This window comes from Crassostrea angulata, chromosome 8 (genome assembly GCF_025612915.1).
Source record: "Crassostrea angulata isolate pt1a10 chromosome 8, ASM2561291v2, whole genome shotgun sequence".
Classification (NCBI taxonomy): Eukaryota; Metazoa; Mollusca; class Bivalvia; order Ostreida; family Ostreidae; genus Magallana; species Magallana angulata.
Genome location: NC_069118.1, coordinates 34,710,613 through 34,730,393, shown reverse-complemented (window position 1 = coordinate 34,730,393; position 19,781 = coordinate 34,710,613). Strand labels below are relative to the sequence as shown.

Sequence of the window (19,781 nt, the reverse complement as noted above, 5' to 3'; positions counted from 1 at the left end):
TTAACCTCACTGTTAGTTTCTTTCCTTTTAATTCAATTTTTTAAAAGCTCCCAAAAAAGTGTGGGGCCAACTCCATCTTAATTTGTTTTTTTTTTAATATTTGCAAATTAAAAAAAAAAGGTTGGCTGCGAGAAAAAAGGGTTGGCACCCCCCCCCCCTCCCCCCAGCTACATGCCTTTATTTCGATTATATGTTGGGGGAAATCGCCAGATCGCCTTTAAATAAGCATTAAAAAATATTTTTTAGAGAAATAATATGTCCCAGAGAAAGGTGGGGAGGTTCCGACACCCGGACCGCCCCTTTGGACCCGCCAATGCAATGATTAATACTTTTTAAATGTCAATTTTTAGCCCTTTGGTTTTTATTGAGTTTATTTACGCTGACCATAACGTTCACGTCATTATATTAAAAAAAATTACTTAATCCTTATTCCTTAACTAGAAGTATTTGAAAAATCTTTTTTTCAACAAATTCGGATACATATAGCGTGTTCGGTCTTCCTTTTATATACAATGAGAAAATTTCCGGTATCAGGAAATTTTGACATTTGTCAGGTAAACTTTTGTTGTATGAGAATACAGTTCCTCGTTAGAAACAGCCATCTTTAGGCTATTAGTAATTCTTGAAAACATATCTAATTAATGCATCAGTAAAACTCAACGCGCATTTCCTTCGCTTTCTCATGTAATTATCCATTAAAAATCGTCAATAAAACTGTCCTAAAATGAGGACATCTGGTTGATGAGTGGTGAAAATCCACACAGTACTATGGATGTGGAGTAACAAACATTCATAATTTTACGTTTTACAGATCTATCATTGCAAAAAACAATTGAAAAACTGACCATGGCGTCTCTGGCTACATGCATATTTGTATATTAGAACGACTGTAGAATAGAGGATTTTTCACCAACGTATGTTATGAATACCTATTTACAAGCTATTAGATCAATAGGAAGCATATTGTACCTTAAAAAGCAACTATTTCCCATGGCAGAACTGAGAAAGTTAGTTGCTGTTTAGGGAGACAATGTCTGATAATTGCTGTTGTCTGAATAGTCCCAAAGAAAATTTTCTTTCTTGAAATGCAAAAGTTGTTGCAAGTGAACAAGTTCAAGTTATTGGACTTAGAGTTTACCGTAGAGTTCCAAGAATAAATGCAAGGGAAATTGAATGCTGCAATACTATTGATAACTATTCTGCATGGGCATATATAGTACTAAATTATTATTTCATGGTAAACATAATGCATCACATTGTATAAAATGACATCATAATTTTACATTAAAAAAAAATACACAGAGGTACAATAACTGAATACATATTGTCGTCTTTTCTAGCCTAGGTATGATTTTATTACAATGAAGTGTATTGAAATGTTTTCCTTATATTTGACTTGCATATATTACATGTATCAGGGAATGTGGTACACCATGGAGAAAACCCAGAATGGTCATGATTTATCGGATCGCCTTATTCGCAGTATATGTAGCTGGCACAGTTATGGAGTGTACGATGAGTCAGAAGACATTGATGATCTGATTGACATGGGGGCAGATGTGAATCGTATGCATGGTACAATCCTCCCCCTTCACTGTACCTGTATGGTCAGCGACGAGGAGAGTCTACTCACACTGATAAAAAGGGGAGCTAGGGTATTTAGCTTTAAAAAGTGTCTCTCCATCAACATATACTTAAAAAATGAACATGCTTATATCAAATTTTGAATTTGAAATACATCTGATTTTTGTTTGTTTATGTGGACACATGCTTGGCTATGCAGTATTTTATTTCCATTATACAGACCCTATCATAGTACCAGTAATACATGTATATTTATTTGTGATGGTTAAACCATTCATAAGCAGAGCAGGTGCTTGCAAATTCTGGTACTGGTATTCAGTTGAAGACTTTAAGGGCTGTTTGTTATTTCCTGCTCTATTATGTCAGGCCTTCTTTGATTAAAGTTAAAAATATTAACAACACTGAAAATTTCATCTCTATATCTTCACATGAGCATATTGGGTAAAATTACAAGTACCAGTAAGCAACTAATAGCAGACTATCAAGTAATTCTGTATTGCTTGCAATACAAATACATATATGATAAACAGAAAGAGTTAATTAAAACTGTGCATCAAATAAAAGAGAACATTTTTACTTCTTTTTCCAACTTTTAGGTAAATCTCCAGGATGGATATAAAAGGCGAGCAATTCACTATGCTGCAGAGAAGAGTAAGCAATGTACAGAAATTCTCTTGAACAATGGAGCTGACATTAATGCAGGGGATGGCAACCAGGACACTGCCTTACACTGGGCGGTGTTTAAAAACAACGAAGCATGTGTCAAATTACTGTTGGAGAGGGGGGCCTTTGTGGATGCAAGGGATTATAACAACGACACACCATTAAGCTGGGCAGCAAGGAAAGAGAACTTTGAAGTGATGAAGTTGCTACTGGATTATAACGCTTGTGTTAATCTGCGCAATGCCAAGGGAGAGACGCCAATGACGCGGACATTACATTTACAAAACATTGGATTAAACACGGGTTCGGATGATGCCTGTTTAGAACTTCTGTTCATGGCTGCAGGGCACATTGACTTTCAGCATCAGAAAATAAATGATTCCGGTAGTAACGAGACTCTGAAATGTGTTGTGAAATTCTCAACCAATGTGCGTAGCCTGAGAGACTTAACTCGATGTGCTGTAAGATTTTACTTAGGCTATAAGTATTTACCGAGGACTGTGGAGAGACTACCTCTCCCTCCTAAAATTAAGCGATATATTCTTTTACAAACGTAAAGTTTAAACTGAGTTGTGTCTAACTTGTGTTTTTAACTGTCTGAAGTTTTGAGTTGTTACCATAACATGTTATGATTGTATTCAAATATGAAATATTAAAAATAAAATATTGAAATAATCTTTGAACAACTTTGTTGAGGTCAGGTAGGAGGGCTGTTCAAAAATTATGCGGACTTTTTTAATAGGAAAAGTATTTGATAACAAAACAAATCAATGTCCCACAAATCATAAAGCAGCATTCAATCACACGGTCCATAAGAGATTCCTTCAAAATTTTGTAAATTATGAAGGATTTTCATTGATTTCTTTGGACATGATATGTAATCATGGCGCAATAAGCATTGATTTTGTGATGTCATGGGTGTAATAAATATGTGGCGCATTCATGTTTGAATGCATTCAATGTTGATAACCTTTATATATATTGTCATCTTTTAAAAATATTTTTGAATTCACATTGGTGCACCTTAAATATTTTTAAAGTTAACATCTTTCACTCTAAATCACTTTCTTTACATTTCAGATAAAGTTTTTTGTTCAATCAACCCCTCACGAATTGTTTTCATATAAACTTTTTAGAATTGATTGTGCATGATGATTGGGGAAGGTGTTCAACATATACCCAGGTTTATACTGTTAAGAAAAACCATTGTCTTGCTTTTATTTTGCATTTTCTTGAACGACACACTGAGTTTCATCAAGGTGCACTGCCACATGCAGTCGTCTGACGCGTGTTTTTTGCAGACTATTTAATAAACATATTTTTGTTTACACAAAATATTACGTTAGGTAATTAGAATAATAAGAAACCAGAGAAAATTTTGCTTAAATTGATTGCGAATCAGAGAGGACACAAGAGATTCATGTTGGATTTATAACTCTGCAAAAATTTAACTAGTACTGTTATTTTTCGCGTGCTCCGTACATTTACATCTGCAATATATCGTCACAGCAATTTAAAAATGAATGCAAATTCTTAAATATTAATAAAATCTACTGAAGTTAAAAACAAAATTGTTTCTATAAAAATTTCATTGCTGTATGACGTCCATAAGAATAGATATATAGAAGCCGCATCTGTGACACTTTTAAAATCAAATTAATTTAAGACGTATTAAAAAATGTTGGATCATAAATGACCAAGCTTGGTATTTTCCTTCTATTTGGCAGGTTTTTAGTGACCTTTAAATGCCTTTGATCAAATATAAAATGTTAATGAAACGCCTTAATTAAAAAACAATAGTGTTACAAATAAGATCTCGTGATTTTGAACACCATTGTGAAAAAACCATGATGACTTCCTCTTGATTGAAAACAGGTTCCTCTATGGTTGCAATAGGTAATTGAAAATACACTCAAGTGGTTTAAAAGTAGATGAATGCCTGATTCCTTTCGATATTTTGTAATTTCATTGTATAACGTTATACTTGTCAAGGAAATGCAACCGGGGAAAGTTTGGGGAAGGAAGTTAAGATCCTGCAATTTACAACAATAAATCTATGTTTCAGCAGAGACATAAATAACATAAACAAAAAATTTATTAATGCAATGTCGACTTCAAAGTATTTTTTAAAAATGCATAAAAAATCAATGTTTGATTAATCTTCTCTGAGGATTTTTTAAGCAAATCAAAAAAATGTACAAAATATAAAGATATTGATTTACTTTTTTTAAATTTAAAAAGCTTTTCATTCATATATATTATTCATTTAAACTGAACTTTTAAACCTTGGACCTAAATAAGTGGGAGACGAATTGTATAGCATCACGCAGACGCTAAGCAACCAATGAAAATCGCCGTTTATATTTAGTCTTAACACCATAGTTCTTTCAGCATGGCAGAAGGCGGAACCAGTGAAAGTGAAAGTATGCAGCACAATTTAGAGGCTGAAAAAGAGGAGATATCGGGTTATATGAAACGAGAATTAAAACGGGGTGACATATGGTATGTGTAGCCATAGATCTCTTTCAGTTCGATAGCCTTATATGGAAAAATGGTTTCATAATAGCAGCGTGTTCTTGGCCCTCTATCTGTGTCTCCTTGATGGAGAATGAAGTCAGTTTTTGCCTCAAGAGCGTCTGATTGTTAGTTACGAAGTTCTTTTTTCATTAAGAGTTCTTTACAATCACATTCCTTCTCCGATTTTGACATCATAGCCATAAATAACAGTGTTAGTCACATACCGGTAAAGCCGGAGGGGAAGACCGTATTCGTCCCAGTTTATCATTTGGGACAATCTGCATTCTTAGTTCTGCCCCTCCTATAGCTGTTTATTTTAATGAAGTATAGTCTAAAATACAGTTGTTCGTCATTCTTAGCTCACTAAAAGTGAAATAAACGTATACAGTGAAGTACAGTATGTGATGAAGTTCATTCACATTTTCACCAAGTTCAATATGAAGTGGCTTAGCTTGACTTAGCAATTTGGAGTTCCCCATACTAAAGTCTGGCCGAAGTTATTGTCCATAATTTTTTGATGATTTTTACATGAAATAAACATACCTGTCAATTTAGTACAACTGAAATCAAGGGAAGGGAAAAACTCCAAGAATTCTTCATTGACATATCTTTTGTTTTTGTCCACAGAAATGAAAACAAATTTCTTGCAGGAATGTTTTAATGGGAAATGTTGACTTTTTTTCCATTTGGAAGTACTATTCTCTGTCCCGAGTTTTTGCTTCCACCACTTTTTGCTTGATACTTCAATAATCATAAATACATTTGTGCTCAAACTACATTCATCCACTAATATGAAAAATGCCCAGATTATCTGTTTTGAAACGCCCCCTCTACCGCTTCAGGTTTCAATACACATCCAAGACTTTTATGATTGAAAAATGATAATTGTTTAATGAAGATATCTTGGATATATTCCCTTATATCAATTTCAACTGTATTTCTTTCACAGGCATGTGTATTTTTATTACAAATGTTCAAAATGTGATGGACACAATAACTTGGGACAGACTAAAGGACATGTTACACAATTGTTTCAATAAAAAATCTTGAGATTTTTTCACACAATCGAATAAAAATTGTTAATTTGAACTCTGAGGTATTTATGGATATCAAATAATTTAAGAAAATGTGCCACATGAATATCTTAATTAGGATATCTTAATTAGGATAGAGTATAGTAAATCACAGAGGGAATGGGTCCTTATATTGTGTGAATATATTGCAATCTTAATATATCAACTAACTGTACCCTTTTAAGGGTCCCATCTTATATGATAAATGATTGTAAAATTTTCCAATCATGCAGTCACACATACGGTATTCAAACTACATGTACTTAAGGTGGTATGGGACACTTCCATGTTGTGACGTATTGTTTATCGAAATAAACAATAAAATTAAGTGCAGTTATATAAGTACCCGGTAGTTTCTTTCCCAATATTGTCATCTAACAGCGTAGCGCAGTGAGTTAGAGTTTACTACGAATCTGTAAGTCATGAGTTCGAATCCCACTGTGGGTTTTACAATTTTTACCTTTCAAAATATTTTTAAAACCTATTTTTTGGTTAGATATTGTAAAATTTGAAAATTCTAAACCGGTGAAAGTATTTTAATTATTATGTAATTTAATCCACATTAATATCGACAGATGTCCCATACCACCTTAATACTGTATGTATTATAGATCCAGTTCTCTGGTTACACGTCATGATCAGTTACATGCCTGATGCTCATCAGTACTGTAGTCTAACATTGTTGGGGTTTATTCTGGTGAAATTTTTTGCTTCATGTTATTTTTTTATCCCAAAAAGCTACAAGTAATAAACACATGTGCAAAAACCCTAAAAAATGTGCTTGATATATGATTTAAGACAACTAAGTAAATAATTTCAGTCAGTTTGCAACATTGGTGCCTATTTCACCATTAGCCACAATCACAGACAATCAATTACAGATTGTCATTTCTTTTAGGGAGTAGATGTGTTATACTAGATTCCAAATTGACAAATCTGTTATTAAAAGTGTTCTTGTTCAAAATGAAGTCAGATTTTGAGTTTTTATGTTAATTATTTACCTGAATTGTTGGGATTTGTTATTTTTAGGTACCTCGTTGATGCAAAATGGTTTAAACAGTGGAAAAAGTATGTAGGTTATGATGATTGGGACAAGACTTTTGTGGGAGAGAAGGATGTATACCCAGGACCTGTGGATAACTCACCTCTACTGAAGGGTTGGTACACACGAGCCCTGAGAAAAAGTTTCTTCATCTGGTTTCAGTCTTTTAAAAAACTTTCTTTTCTGTATTATATTAAAATAAGAGAATTGTTTTTGATTTTTAATGATTTTGGCTTTCAGGACACCCCCACAGTTTATGTCATCCATATAAGTTTTATAACAAGAATTTATTTAACTTGACATACTCTCTATTATTAATGTAAAAGGAATATTTTAAAGTGAATGAATTGAGTCTTTTGTTTGTTGCAGAAGGGAAGGAAGAACTAAAAGAACATCTTATTGATGAGTTGGATTATATTTTACTTCCAAAAGAAGGATGGGAGAAAATTGTGGAAAGCTATGGTATCACAGAGGGCCAGGTACAGATCCTCTTTTGTTTTCTAACAAATATTGTTCATACATAAAAATAATATCTTCTCTGAAGACATGTATATTCATTATAAACTTGAAGATATTGTCTAAGAAACACCTAGGAAAATGGTATTTTTGTGAGGAGTGGCATTGGCTACTGTTTTATCACACCATTGCATAGCTAAATCATAGCTGTAGTTCTAACCAGCAAATCTTGACATGTATTTTTTAGACCCCCATAAAGAGGAAAGTGATCGAACAGGGAATGTTTGTGAAGCACTGTAAAGTGGAGGTATATCTGATGGACGTGAAGCTGTGCGAGAATTCTAACCTGTCGGAGAGTGTGACGCTGAGCTTAAGTCGCTGTGACACAATAGGTCTGTACTATGGTGCAAGATTGAGAACTCCGTTTATCTTTCTTTCTTTCTTTCTTTCTTTCTTTCTTTCTTTCTTTCTTTCTTTCTTTCTTTCTTTCTTTCTTTCTTTCTTTACCTGGTGTGAACAAAAAACAATCTTTTCAGTTGAGGGTGGAGTCAAGTTTCATTGTTATATAAAAAAAATTCTGGGTAATTTAATTTTGGGTTCCTGTTTTCTGCAGAGGATGTTGAGAAAGTGATGAGGAAGCAATTTGATATATCAGACGACAAGGAGGTCAGGTTGTGGAACAAGTACATGTCAAATACGTACGAACATCTGAACAAACCGGAGCAGACCCTGCAGGAGGCTGGACTATACTCCGGGCAAATCATCGTCATAGAACAGAAAAACGAGGATGGAACCTGGCCCCGACAGACCAAGAGGTATTGCTCAGTAACTCTATCTTTCCTTTCGGGAGTGATTGCGAATGATTGCCTAATATGACAGATGTGCTCAGTTGATAGATTTATTAAATTTCTTCGTCTCTGGCATAGATTGTGAGGGTTGACTTTTGTTTATAATTTTTACATTTTTTATAAAATACATGATATACTCAGTTTTGGGTGTGATACTTGATTTAGAAGAACCCTCCAGTACAATTTGATGCATGTAGATATGCAGTCAGTTAAACCTTTTTAGCTTGAACTGGATGAGCCTTAAGAACACCTTAGGGATACCAAAGGATTTAAAATATAGGTCAAAATTCATTGGGAAATAGTGGTTGGGACTCCCAATTGACTATGAGATTTCCTTGGTATTCAAGATATCAGTGTTCAAGAAACCAGTTTAATAGTAGATATCACAAATTAATACATGTAGTATGGAAGTTGATAATGGTGAAGATTGCTTGTAAATGAGAAATCTGCATTGTGTGTTCTCTATAGCTTTAACCTCTAATTTGATCTCTTCTTCATGTTGGTTTTCCAGGGAAGCTGACCCTAGCATTAGCTACACCAAGAACTACAACAGCTACTCCAACTCTGACTATGACTCGGGGAAGGGAGGCACAGTGGCCCCAGGGCTGTGTGGTCTGTCCAATCTAGGAAACACCTGCTTTATGAACTCAGCTATACAGGTAGAGGATTGCATCAAGTCTAAGAAAGATGCATTTGGTCAAGGCAGTTTTATATGTAACACAGGGTGCAATATAACTATGGGACTTGTCGTTTTAAAAATAAAGACGAGTTAGACAGAAGATATTTGTTAAGTTAATGTCTTTTATATGTATTTATATATATACTTTTATATATTGGGCACTAATAACAGATTTATACAATGAAGTATTGGTTATAGTTTGACAAATTCAGGAGCAAATAACAAATTAGGAGGTACCGGTACTCTAGTAGATTATTTTTCAAACATTGGTCTTAATTGTTGCAAAGTTTTCTGAAGTACTGATATAATATGTTACATTGTAACTGATATGTGACTTTGCAGTGCATGTCCAATGTCCCGAAGCTGACAAATTATCTCCTGGGAGACCGATGGAAGGAGGAGATAAATGAGGATAATCCACTAGGTATGGGAGGGGAAATTGCCAGATCTTACACTGAATTGATCAAGACAATGTGGTCAGGAAAATACAGCTATACAGTTCCCAGATATTTCAAAGTAAGTCCAAAAGAGATGGTTACTTTTATCTTAAAGTTTGAATCAACATTTACAATGACTCTCCATATACGGTAATGTTAAGACTTTGTTTTTTCAAATAGATGATATGTTCTCAACCAAACTTTTATGCTTTACTATACAGGTACAGGTAGGGAAATTCGCTCCGCAGTTTTCAGGATACCAGCAGCAAGATTCACAAGAACTTCTGGCTTTTTTGTTGGATGGTTTGCATGAAGATTTGAACAGGATTAAGAAAAAACCTTATGTTGAGATACAAGATTCTAACAATCGTTCAGATCAGGTATAGTTTTTTGTTCTTTGTCAGTTTCTCATGTTTATGTTTTATTTCCCCTGTTTATGTTTTATTTCCAAAGAAAAGGATATAGGTTCATTGTTCTTCAAATAATGAAACACTTTGTTTTATTTCTTTTTTCTCCATAATATTGATTGCTCGATTATACATGTACATGTAAATTATAGGTTTACTTTAAATTATTACATGTACCGGTAGTAGGTTAATATATGAAAAGGTTAATTTATGTCTGATCATTAACGGTAGTCAATGTGGTTAGGGCATGGTTTATTAATTGATATTTTTCAGTACTGCATTGTGCTCTCAATAAGATAATTAGTTTTAATCAACTAATTTTCAACAATTTTATATATTCTGAATTTGCCTTACTTCAGGAAGTAGCAAAGGAATCCTGGGAGAACTATGAGAAGAGAAATGATTCAGTGATAGTTGACACTTTTCACGGACTGTTGAAATCCACAGTGAATTGTCCAGAGTGTACGAAGGTGTCAGTGACCTTTGACCCATTCTGTTATCTATCACTGCCCATGCCAATCAAAAAGGAGAGATTACTGGAGGTGTTCTGGATTCCCCTGTCCCCAGAGAAAAAACCCATACAGGTACTCAATGGAATGATTTACATGCATTGATTAAGTTAAAATCAAATCAAAATAAGGACTGGATAAGTTGTAAAAACTTGTTCTTATGTAAAAAAATATTTAAAGAAAAATAGAACGCAAATCATTTCATTGTTTGACGTCAAGTTATTTGTTGTATAATAGTGAAAGTGTTTTAGAGTAATCTTTTTGGTAGATTGTACATGGTCTTATTTGTCCATTTCAAGACACATTAAAATGAAATGATTTCAGATGAGAGTCCTGGTGCCTAAGATGGGAAGTATCGGTGATCTGTGTATAGCAGTGGGAGCCATGCTGTCAGCAGACCCCCAGAAGGTGAGTCTGTCTGGAGCAATAATAAGTGGTGGTTTTATTTTTCTAACAACTTAAGATTAACATCCCTTCCTGATTTTGATTTGTTTACATGAATGTGTAGGTACTTTTATTTTTACTTCTGTATTCCTGTCCATGGTTCATAAGTCCTTGTACCAGTATTTGTCAACATTGTTCTTTATTTGTGATTGACGTACTTGTTGTATTGTAGATGGTGGTCACAGATGTGTACAATCACAGATTCCACAAGATCTTTCTCTCAAGTGAACAGATCTCTAGCATCCTGGATAGGGACGATATTTTCATGTAAGTACATGTACAATGAAAGTTTTAATAAATACAATAAATAATTGTCCAAGCAGCGCAGTGGACAATGCACTTGCTATCGCCAATGCAACCGATATTCAATCCCCATGATCGTCAGTGGCTGTGTGTGAAAGGGTATGGTGATGGCCCGCCAGGACACTTGCGTTTTCTTTAGGCACTCCAGCTTCCTCCCACATCAATGACCACCTCACGTCCGTGCCAACGAAAGATATTAATATAAGCAGTAGAATTTGTTTATCAATCGTTGTAAAATAAATAAATAAATTACAATATGGAAACAAATAATAGACAGTAAGTTATCCTATTTACAGTAGAGTTGATTGAATAATGACATATTTTTATGCTCCCCTTATTAAATATTTGCACTGGTTCTGTTTAATATCTAGGAAACTCATTACCCGTTCTTGATTTTGATGACTTCTCTGTTGTTTTGATGTCTCAAGGTCAAGGGTTAAACTAACTATTGGAAAATGCAGTCTATTCAATTTATTAGAACACTTTGCTAGACAGACACACTCAAAACACTGCTCCCCCTTAGAGACTACAAAGTAGATGACTCCTACTGAGTCCACAAGAGTCAAATACTTTAGGCATTAAGAAATACCGTCTCCTCGGGGTGTTCTGAAAGTTTTTGTTGCTCATGCTCTGATGATGCATACAACAGAAATGATTATAAAGCTTATACTCCTATATATTTACATTATATCCTATCAGAGTGGAAAATTAAGGTATACTTACATTAATAACAGATGTACCTGTACATTGTATATTGCAGTATTTCGTTTTCATTATTTGGCATTTTGTAGATATGAAGTGCCTGTTTCCACTACAGAGGAATCATCAGACATTATAGTTGTTCCAGTCTACATGAGGGAAAAGAGGTAATGTCAAATAAAGGATTAATGGATAGGAACAAATTAAAGTACATGTACTTACAAGTATTGTACATGTAGCAATTACCGATACTAAAATGCTGTACCAGGAACAGTACAGTGAAACTTCTCAAAACCGGCATCATACCTGTATATCTACATGTATTGTGTTTATATAAATGGATCAAACAGAGACATAATTTCCTTGACAATGGCTAGTTTTTACTGAACCTCAGTAAACCAGCACCCCCTGTAAACCGGCCCTTTTGTCCGGTCCGGCAGCCTGCCAGTTTAGAGAAGTTTCACTGTATTAAACCAATAATGGTTATGTTCTTGAAAAACCCCTGATGGCCTGAAATATACTCATTGAAATTTAGTTCTATGATTAAACATTCATATTACATTTAATTGAATTAAAAAAAATTCAAATCATGCAATATATGTATTTAATACACACTATAAAGCCACAATATTTAAACACAAAACAAGTGAAAATAAAAGAAAATACCATTGATACAAAAAAAATTACTGTGGTTATATGATATACAATGTGTCATACTAATACATGTACATGTATTGCACCCTTTGTATTGCATACATTTAAATTTTACATGTAGTTGATTTAATTTCTTTCATCAGATGGGCAAACAAGTGCTCCTCAAACTATCAGATGTCCTCCTTGCAGCTGTTCGGCCAACCAATGCTCCTAGCTCTACCAAGTAGGATGTGTACCTCAGAAATCCTGTACAAAGCCTTCCTCCAGAGAATGTCGTAAGTGTACTATAGGAACATCTACAGCTCAATTGACTGAGTTTATTGTTATATAAGGGCTCTCATTAGAGGCATTTAGGCCAGTGTTCTAAAAAAAGGTTATATGGTGGTTTGATAATAACCAATGACCAAATCATTGAATGTTCTATTAAGTAAAGAAATATGTCAAAAATTTGTATTTGTAGGACTGTTGGCCACAAAGTTATGCATCCTCAAATCTTTTGATTTTATTAAATCCACGAACAATAAAACCCATCAGTATTAATGAAAGCAGAGTATTTTTTCTTTGAAATATTCATTTCTGCATCAGAAATTATAGAAAAATGTACAATTTTCGCCCTCTAAAGATAAACATATTACTTTCATTTTCACTAATGAAACAGCTAGGCCTATATATGAATTCAAAATAAAAATCTGTTTGTTAACAGATACAATATAAGAACTTGGATATCATTGTGACCATTCAGTTGATAATTTGACACACTTTTGATCGATGGCTTTTCTTCTATGTGTTATATGAACGAAATATAGTACATGCTGTATGTGCATTTTCTATGTGACAATAACAAGCAATGATGTCTTCCTTGTAGTCGTTACATACAAGTTCCTGCCAAGGACGACATCTGGTGGAAAGATGACGAGGAAGATGAGCAGGCAGAAGAGGACTGCGAGACAGACAATACTAGTGAGACGTGTAATGGCACTGTGGAGAAGGAAGGCCAAGAAAATGGAGGTAAGGAAGTCGTGAAGTAAACATATGTACTGGAGGACTTTTGTTTTGGACTTGGGTGTCCTATGGATATCACAGATTATTGTATGATTTCAAAATATAAAATATTTTTATGGTATGATTTCAAAGGAAAAATTGTTTTTATTTTTCTTGCAGAAGTTCTGGACATGGAAACCTCATGCTCAAGTACAGACTCCAACTCCAAGTGTTGTAACAATAGCTCCACGGACCCCCCAGAATCGGACGGCATCGTCACCAACAACAAACCGCAGAAAACACCACAACCCAAGCACCTGGTCAAGTTTACCATGGTCAACTCCTACGGCAGTGCTGAAATGGACTACAAAATCAAAGAAGATGGAAGCCCTCTGAAACTGACTAGTAAGAAAATCTCTGATATACACATGTACTACAACAACATGTTTTAGCAAAATAGTGGGGTTTTAAAAATGACGTTAGGTGAAAAATATCTCGCTCTGGGGTCCTACAAGTTATACAGCCATACTTTTGATTCAGGTATTCTTAACTATTAAATTAGACTGAGATCAAAAGTGAGCAACTTTTAATGATTGGATAACATAATTCTCTGAGAATGTATTAAGGTTACTTGAACAGAGGATTACATGTAAATGTTTTCACACTTACATGAATAGGTCGAACGTACATTGCCGCTGACTGGCATCCGGTGGCGAAGGAGAAGTTTTACCTGGAGAAGACAGCAGAGGAGTTTGAGCAGCATGAGTCGATGAAGGTGAAGGCTCAGAAGAAGCAGGTCATCCAGCTAGACAACTGTCTGGAGCTCTTCACAAAGTCTGAGCAGCTCGGAGAAAACGATCTATGGTCAGTATTAACACATGGAGTACTATGTGATACTAATTGATACCAAGAGATTACTCACAGAAATGATTTTTTTTTTCTTTAAGCTACATGCATAAAAAGCATTGTTCATTGTCTGTTGGTCTGTGATGCTAAACCAGAACTGTTGGGTATTTTCTTTTATGATTTGGGGAGGTTGTTGTGAAATTTATATATTATGTTCCCCCACCCCCCATCTCCACATGCCAGTTACCGTTAATAATCTTCCAAATATAGACTATAGACACACATACAGTCTGAATTGTATGATTACAGGTACTGTCCTCAATGCAAGAAACACCAGCCAGCCACAAAGAAGTTTGACCTGTGGAGTCTGCCTGACGTACTGATCGTACATTTAAAGAGATTCTCTTACAACCGCTTCTACAGAGATAAGATCGATGCCCTTGTAGAGTTCCCTGCCAGGTCAGTAGCAATGTCGGTACAAAATATCCAGGGATCACAAAAACAAAAAATACAGGATTTGTATGTCAGTATGTGGTGTAAAATTCATTTGAATTGCAACAAAATTACCTCAAAGAGCATTTTCGATTATTTAAACTTTTGCATAATTTATAACATGCAAAATATGGTACTCCGTTTAAATCATTTCTCTTGTTTATTTTATGGTAGTGGGTTTTTTTTACCCTGAGACTAGTGAGATAGAACATCGTGAATGAAATTACAGTGGTTGAAAGATAATATATATGTAATGTTTAATGAATTTTTTTATACAGAGGTCTTAATCTGAAGAAATACATCATCAACCCGCACCATGGACCAGTGACGTATGATCTTATCGCGGTCAGCAACCACTACGGAGGGCTAGGGGGCGGCCATTGTAAGTTTCAACCATATGAACCTCTTCACACATGTATTGTTGCATGATTTTTCTTGCTACTGAACAAAGATGTTAGGAAGATATGACATGTTTTTTTTCCCCCCCTTGACAGATACAGCCTATGCAAAGAACAAGGATGATGGAGAATGGTACTACTTTGACGACTCGAGTGTGACATCATCTTCTGAAGACGATGTGGTGGTGAGTTATCAGAGGCTGTCTATCAGCGAAAATATTGCAGTACTACTGCTGTTATAATTGTTATGAAAATAACACTTGAAAAATAAATAATGGGAAGCTGCAGTTGTCTACTCATTGAACAAAATAATAATGATGATATTGCAGATACCTACTGTAATTTGTCTTATACCCATCAATACTTTGTAGAGCCTGAGGTAGTGGTCTGCTTTTGACTTTCAGTCTTTAGTAGCCTATGTGAAAAGAGTAAATTAAAAGCAGTAAAAAATTCAAACTGTTTTGGTCTTTAAAATTTTGTCATACTTAAATGCCATGCAATGTTACATTCCTCTTCCTTTTTACAGTCTAAGGCGGCCTATGTCCTCGTGTATCAAAAACAGACTCTTCAGCAACCTTCTGCAGCAAACTCAGCTTGTGGATCAGAAACGGACCCCTCATTGGAAACAGAAGCAATGGAGACATGATAGAGCGACTTCTAGGGAGAAGGAAGCTACTCTTCTAAGGCCTGAATACAGCTACAGACTGTCAATATCTAGGGCTGCTGAAGCCGAGGTGCTTGTGGGGGTATATGTTCTATACTCAGGTGATGCTTCCTCCCAGGGCGGCAAGGATGTGGACATTGATTCGTGTATTCCTCATTCTAAGTTCAGAAACTTGATCAAGGTGTAGCTGTATATTCATTGTACATTTGCATGTATAGAAAGAGATTAAAATGTCATTGCTATTTATATTTTGAGCTGTCCTATCTATCGGAATCTCTCGATGATCCTCTGTCTGTCTACAAGTCCTTGCCACGTGGTGTTCATCATCGCACTGTCAGGGGTCACAAGTCTGTGTGGGGGTAGAACAACTGTAGAGCTATCAGCATTAATGAGAGTTATTTTATTTTTCAACCAATCAGATTTTCTGTTACATGTTCTAGCTTGGTAAACTATTTTTAAAGTAGAATCTGAATGTAACACAGCCATGAGAACTTTAATGTTCATTTCTGTTCGATATTTTTGTTCTAAGGTAGTACATGTATCATATTTTATTATATTTTAAAACAATAATCCATATCTAGGACATTATGAACAGTAATTTTTTTTTAAAATATTTATGGTCACGGTGTTACATTTATTTCAAAGTTATGACGCCATGCTTACATAGTGAGTATAAGGTTAAAAAGATGTAACACAATCTTGAGATGGTGTGTAGCTGATGGTCAGAGGGATACACTGTTAAAATGGCCACAAGTGGACTCGGCCCTTGACAGTGTGAGAAAACATCATACTGTTGCTGACATTTTGAACTTATAGTCTTCTCAAACCATTTATAGAGCCTGATATTCATATTGAATTCTTGGTTTTGTGTCGTTCTTTTCAGAGTTCTAAAATGGTTGCTACCTCTAATGAGCTACCTGTCTGCTTACCAGTAGTTATTTACATGTTTGTTTATTTGTTAAATCATCACTTTTTCAGATATTTTACTGCAGATATACATTATACATGATGTTGGTAGTGTGGAACATTATCACTTATTCATTCAAACGTAATTATGTAAATTCTATTCATACACGCATGTTTATTCATTTCAATGGCTTTAAAGTTTTAGTTTGAAAAACTTAAAATATTGGTCATTATGATATCTCAGCTTTTTGGTATTGAAGGTATTGAAGATAAAAATTCTGATGCATCCACATCCTCAAATATGCAGATTTATGAAGCACCAAACTGTGAAACATTTTTGTTGATGCATTTATATTCCTGTTTGATGAGGCTACATGTTTCTTATTCTATCAGAAATGCATATATACGATATACATGTATATAAATTCTCTGTGACAGTTTAAAATGTTTCCATGTCTCTTTACCTGTAAAACCTTACTGTTAGTACATGTACCACCATGTACTCACCGGTTTAAATTTCAGAAAGTTGTGTTTGATTCTAGTACACACTGGACAATTTGGTGAGTGGTTAACTATGGCCACCAGAAATACACATATCTTGAATATTTGTACACTTAGTCCGACCTATCTGACATTCTCCTGGCTTATCTAATGATTTCAATATTTTAAAAATTTTTCTGGCAAGTAAAAAATCAACATTGTTATAAAAAAAGCCAGGAAAATGTCAGAAATTTCAGACTATGGAACACTGTTCTATGTCTTTTTCTGACTTTGACAGTATTTTGTGACAAAGCTATTAAATTATTCAGAGCTGTGTGAAGTTACTGCTCTCGTTTTTTGTTTTATTGATATATGTGATGTTTGAAAATGATAAAAAAAAATTATCATTGATTGCAATTTTTCACTGAATTGTAAAATATATCCAATATGTTCTGTGTTAATTTTATTGCTGTGCACAACAATAGAAATAGAGGAGAAACCCACCATATGTTTATCATAATTATTCTATCTAAATACCAAATTCAGTCTAAAAGGCTTAACCCAGTTTGAATGTTCAATTAGTGTTATGTCCACTAACATCTGTCTTTTCGACGAGAAATGGGGTTTTAAAAAAATTTTATTTCATTATGTTGTATAATATTTGTGCATGTCATATTTAGATGCAAGAAGGAACACAAATTATTAAAGATTTCAGAAATAGTTTACTGATTATAAAGACATTAGATGTTATTTCATTTCGAAATCAGTACAATGTATCTCCTTTTCTGATGTTTACAATGGTAATTAAATTTGAACAGTCTTCTTTTGTTTTAATTTATTTCTGATATACTGTGATATGAGTTAATGGTAGATAACCAATTTGTTTGTCCCCCCTGTATATAAGTTACATCTCAGCTATGAGGTAGATGCACTAGCTCTTTCAGGTGTAAAATGAAAGTAAAAGGATTTTGTGTGTTTTACTCGTCAGACTTATAGATTACAGGTGACAACAGCCAAAGCTGTGATTATCACCATGCACACTGTCCAGTGTAGATATGATAATTGTATACAATGTATATATGAATATTGTTCTTTGTCTTATGGCCCATCTGGCTTCTTTAAATAAAGAACTGTTTTGATTGTAACATGTTGTTGTTGATATTTTGATTCATATTATATAATCTTTTGTTCTTTATTACTTCATTACGATTACTGTAAAAAGAAAATTGATTTACAATTACTTATGAAACATTTGTAATAAAGAACGAGGCAAGTTTCCACTGTGAATTTCAATATTCTGTCCTGCTATGTATTGTAGTGCATTATGGTATTTATTGTAGTGCATTATGGTAAATATCATTGATACATAATACGTTGCAATTCACATTGCCACCTTTCTTAAGGTGGCTCACTAATATTTTCTCAAATCAGCAGAAAATTACTTGATTATGATAAATATCATAATGGATAAGAACTTCTTATTTTTGAATTGTTTATATTACTAAAGATAACAGCACAATTTCATAACATTTTAAAGAGTGTTGTTATTAAGAGTTTTTAATCATTTAAACAATTTATTCCAATTAGTTTGCACTTCAATAAGAAATGTGTTAACAACACACTATGCCCCCAGGATAATATAAGTATCAAAACAATCTATTGTTGTAAGAAGTGCTAAACACCCCAATCCCCTTCCCTTCGCTGTGTCACAATAGAATAGGAGACAGACATGCACATTTAAAAGCAAAATGAATGCACTGTCCATCCATGATGAAAATCAATAGCACTTCCAATATTATAACCTATTTGAAAAAAATGCTACTTATTTTCTCTCTCTTTCTCTCCCTCTGTCTGTCTCTCTCTCTTGTTTATTAATTACACTGTATACATGTACATTAGTTTGGACTGATAGAAAATACAAGATTTATGTATTTAATCTATTATTGCACTTAATATATATCCTAAGATAAAGATCGTCAAACAGTATTTTCCAGTCCAAGCTTTGACTGCTCCTGCAAAACATTTATTTAGTATAGCCCGGAAGATGGATGCATTTAAAAGATGAACCCTTTGAAACTTCGATCCTAAAGTGCAACAGCAATCTTTTGTCTTAAAGTGTCCTCCGTAAAAAGAAATACGATTAAAATATATTAAGAAATATAACTGGGAAAAATCATCTGTTTATAAATTAATAAAATTAAGTGTCCAAAATTATAAAGATTCGTGTAATCTGGGGATATATCTATATTTAGCTATTAAAAACCGCAACATTATCTTATAAATTGTTTTTTGTTACGGATGTTTTCCTGTGTCTCTATCTCATATCTGATATTGTATCATGCCAAATGTCTATAAATATCATTTTACTTATGTAATATGTTTGTTCATATTGCCACAATATGATTATATATATTGAGCAAATAAAGAATGACTCTTGTTTATTCATTGAATTTGAACCTGATACTGAGCATGAAGCTGTAGATATGTTAAAGAGTGTTGTATATTTGAAACATTTGCAAAAACTCTTTATTAGCTTTACTTAAAAAAATGAAGTAATGGTAATGGTAATGCATTACTTTACTCATGTAATGGTAATGTAATGCATTACTTCAAGAAAATCAAGTAATGGCAATGGTAATTTAATGCCCAAATTCATGAAGTAATGGTAATGTAATGCATTACTTTACAATGTAATTCGC

General features: G+C 34.0%; 2 protein-coding genes across 3 annotated transcripts; both read left to right on the top strand.

The window, feature by feature from the left end:
- The first annotated feature begins 497 nt into the window (after positions 1-497).
- On the top strand, positions 498-2,926 carry LOC128159100 (ankyrin repeat and SOCS box protein 8-like). 2 transcript variants are annotated; one of them, XM_052822151.1, is made up of 3 exons: positions 498-554; positions 1,419-1,655; positions 2,181-2,926. In XM_052822151.1, the coding sequence occupies exons 1-3, from the start codon at positions 513-515 to the stop codon at positions 2,802-2,804; spliced, it is 903 nt and encodes a 300-aa protein (XP_052678111.1). In that variant the 5' UTR covers positions 498-512; the 3' UTR covers positions 2,805-2,926. The 2 variants fall into 2 exon arrangements, with proteins under 2 accessions (XP_052678111.1, XP_052678112.1); XM_052822152.1 differs by lacking the exon at positions 498-554 and adding an exon at positions 578-914.
- A 1,665-nt stretch (positions 2,927-4,591) lies between these two features.
- Positions 4,592-18,227, top strand: LOC128159596 (ubiquitin carboxyl-terminal hydrolase 15-like). Its single transcript, XM_052822731.1, has 20 exons — positions 4,592-4,749; positions 6,867-6,994; positions 7,249-7,358; positions 7,583-7,727; positions 7,949-8,150; positions 8,695-8,842; positions 9,205-9,378; positions 9,521-9,679; positions 10,066-10,290; positions 10,540-10,623; positions 10,832-10,926; positions 11,754-11,828; positions 12,459-12,590; positions 13,181-13,323; positions 13,477-13,701; positions 13,974-14,160; positions 14,452-14,601; positions 14,913-15,016; positions 15,129-15,217; positions 15,559-18,227. Exons 1-20 carry the CDS (start codon positions 4,640-4,642, stop codon positions 15,676-15,678), a joined length of 2,805 nt encoding a protein of 934 aa, XP_052678691.1. The 5' UTR covers positions 4,592-4,639; the 3' UTR covers positions 15,679-18,227.
- The last annotated feature ends 1,554 nt before the right edge of the window (positions 18,228-19,781 follow it).

Coding starts and splice junctions, on each gene's coding strand:
- LOC128159596 (XM_052822731.1), top strand. CDS start 4,640: ATGGCAGAAGGCGGAACCAGTGAAAGTGAAAGTATGCAGCACAATTTA. Junction 9,379..9,520: donor CAGTTCCCAGATATTTCAAA/GTAAGTCCAAAA, acceptor TTTACTATACAG/GTACAGGTAGGGAAATTCGC. Junction 10,624..10,831: donor TGTCAGCAGACCCCCAGAAG/GTGAGTCTGTCT, acceptor GTTGTATTGTAG/ATGGTGGTCACAGATGTGTA.
- LOC128159100 (XM_052822151.1), top strand. CDS start 513: ATGAGAAAATTTCCGGTATCAGGAAATTTTGACATTTGTCAG. Junction 555..1,418: donor GAAATTTTGACATTTGTCAG/GTAAACTTTTGT, acceptor TACATGTATCAG/GGAATGTGGTACACCATGGA. Junction 1,656..2,180: donor TGATAAAAAGGGGAGCTAGG/GTATTTAGCTTT, acceptor TCCAACTTTTAG/GTAAATCTCCAGGATGGATA.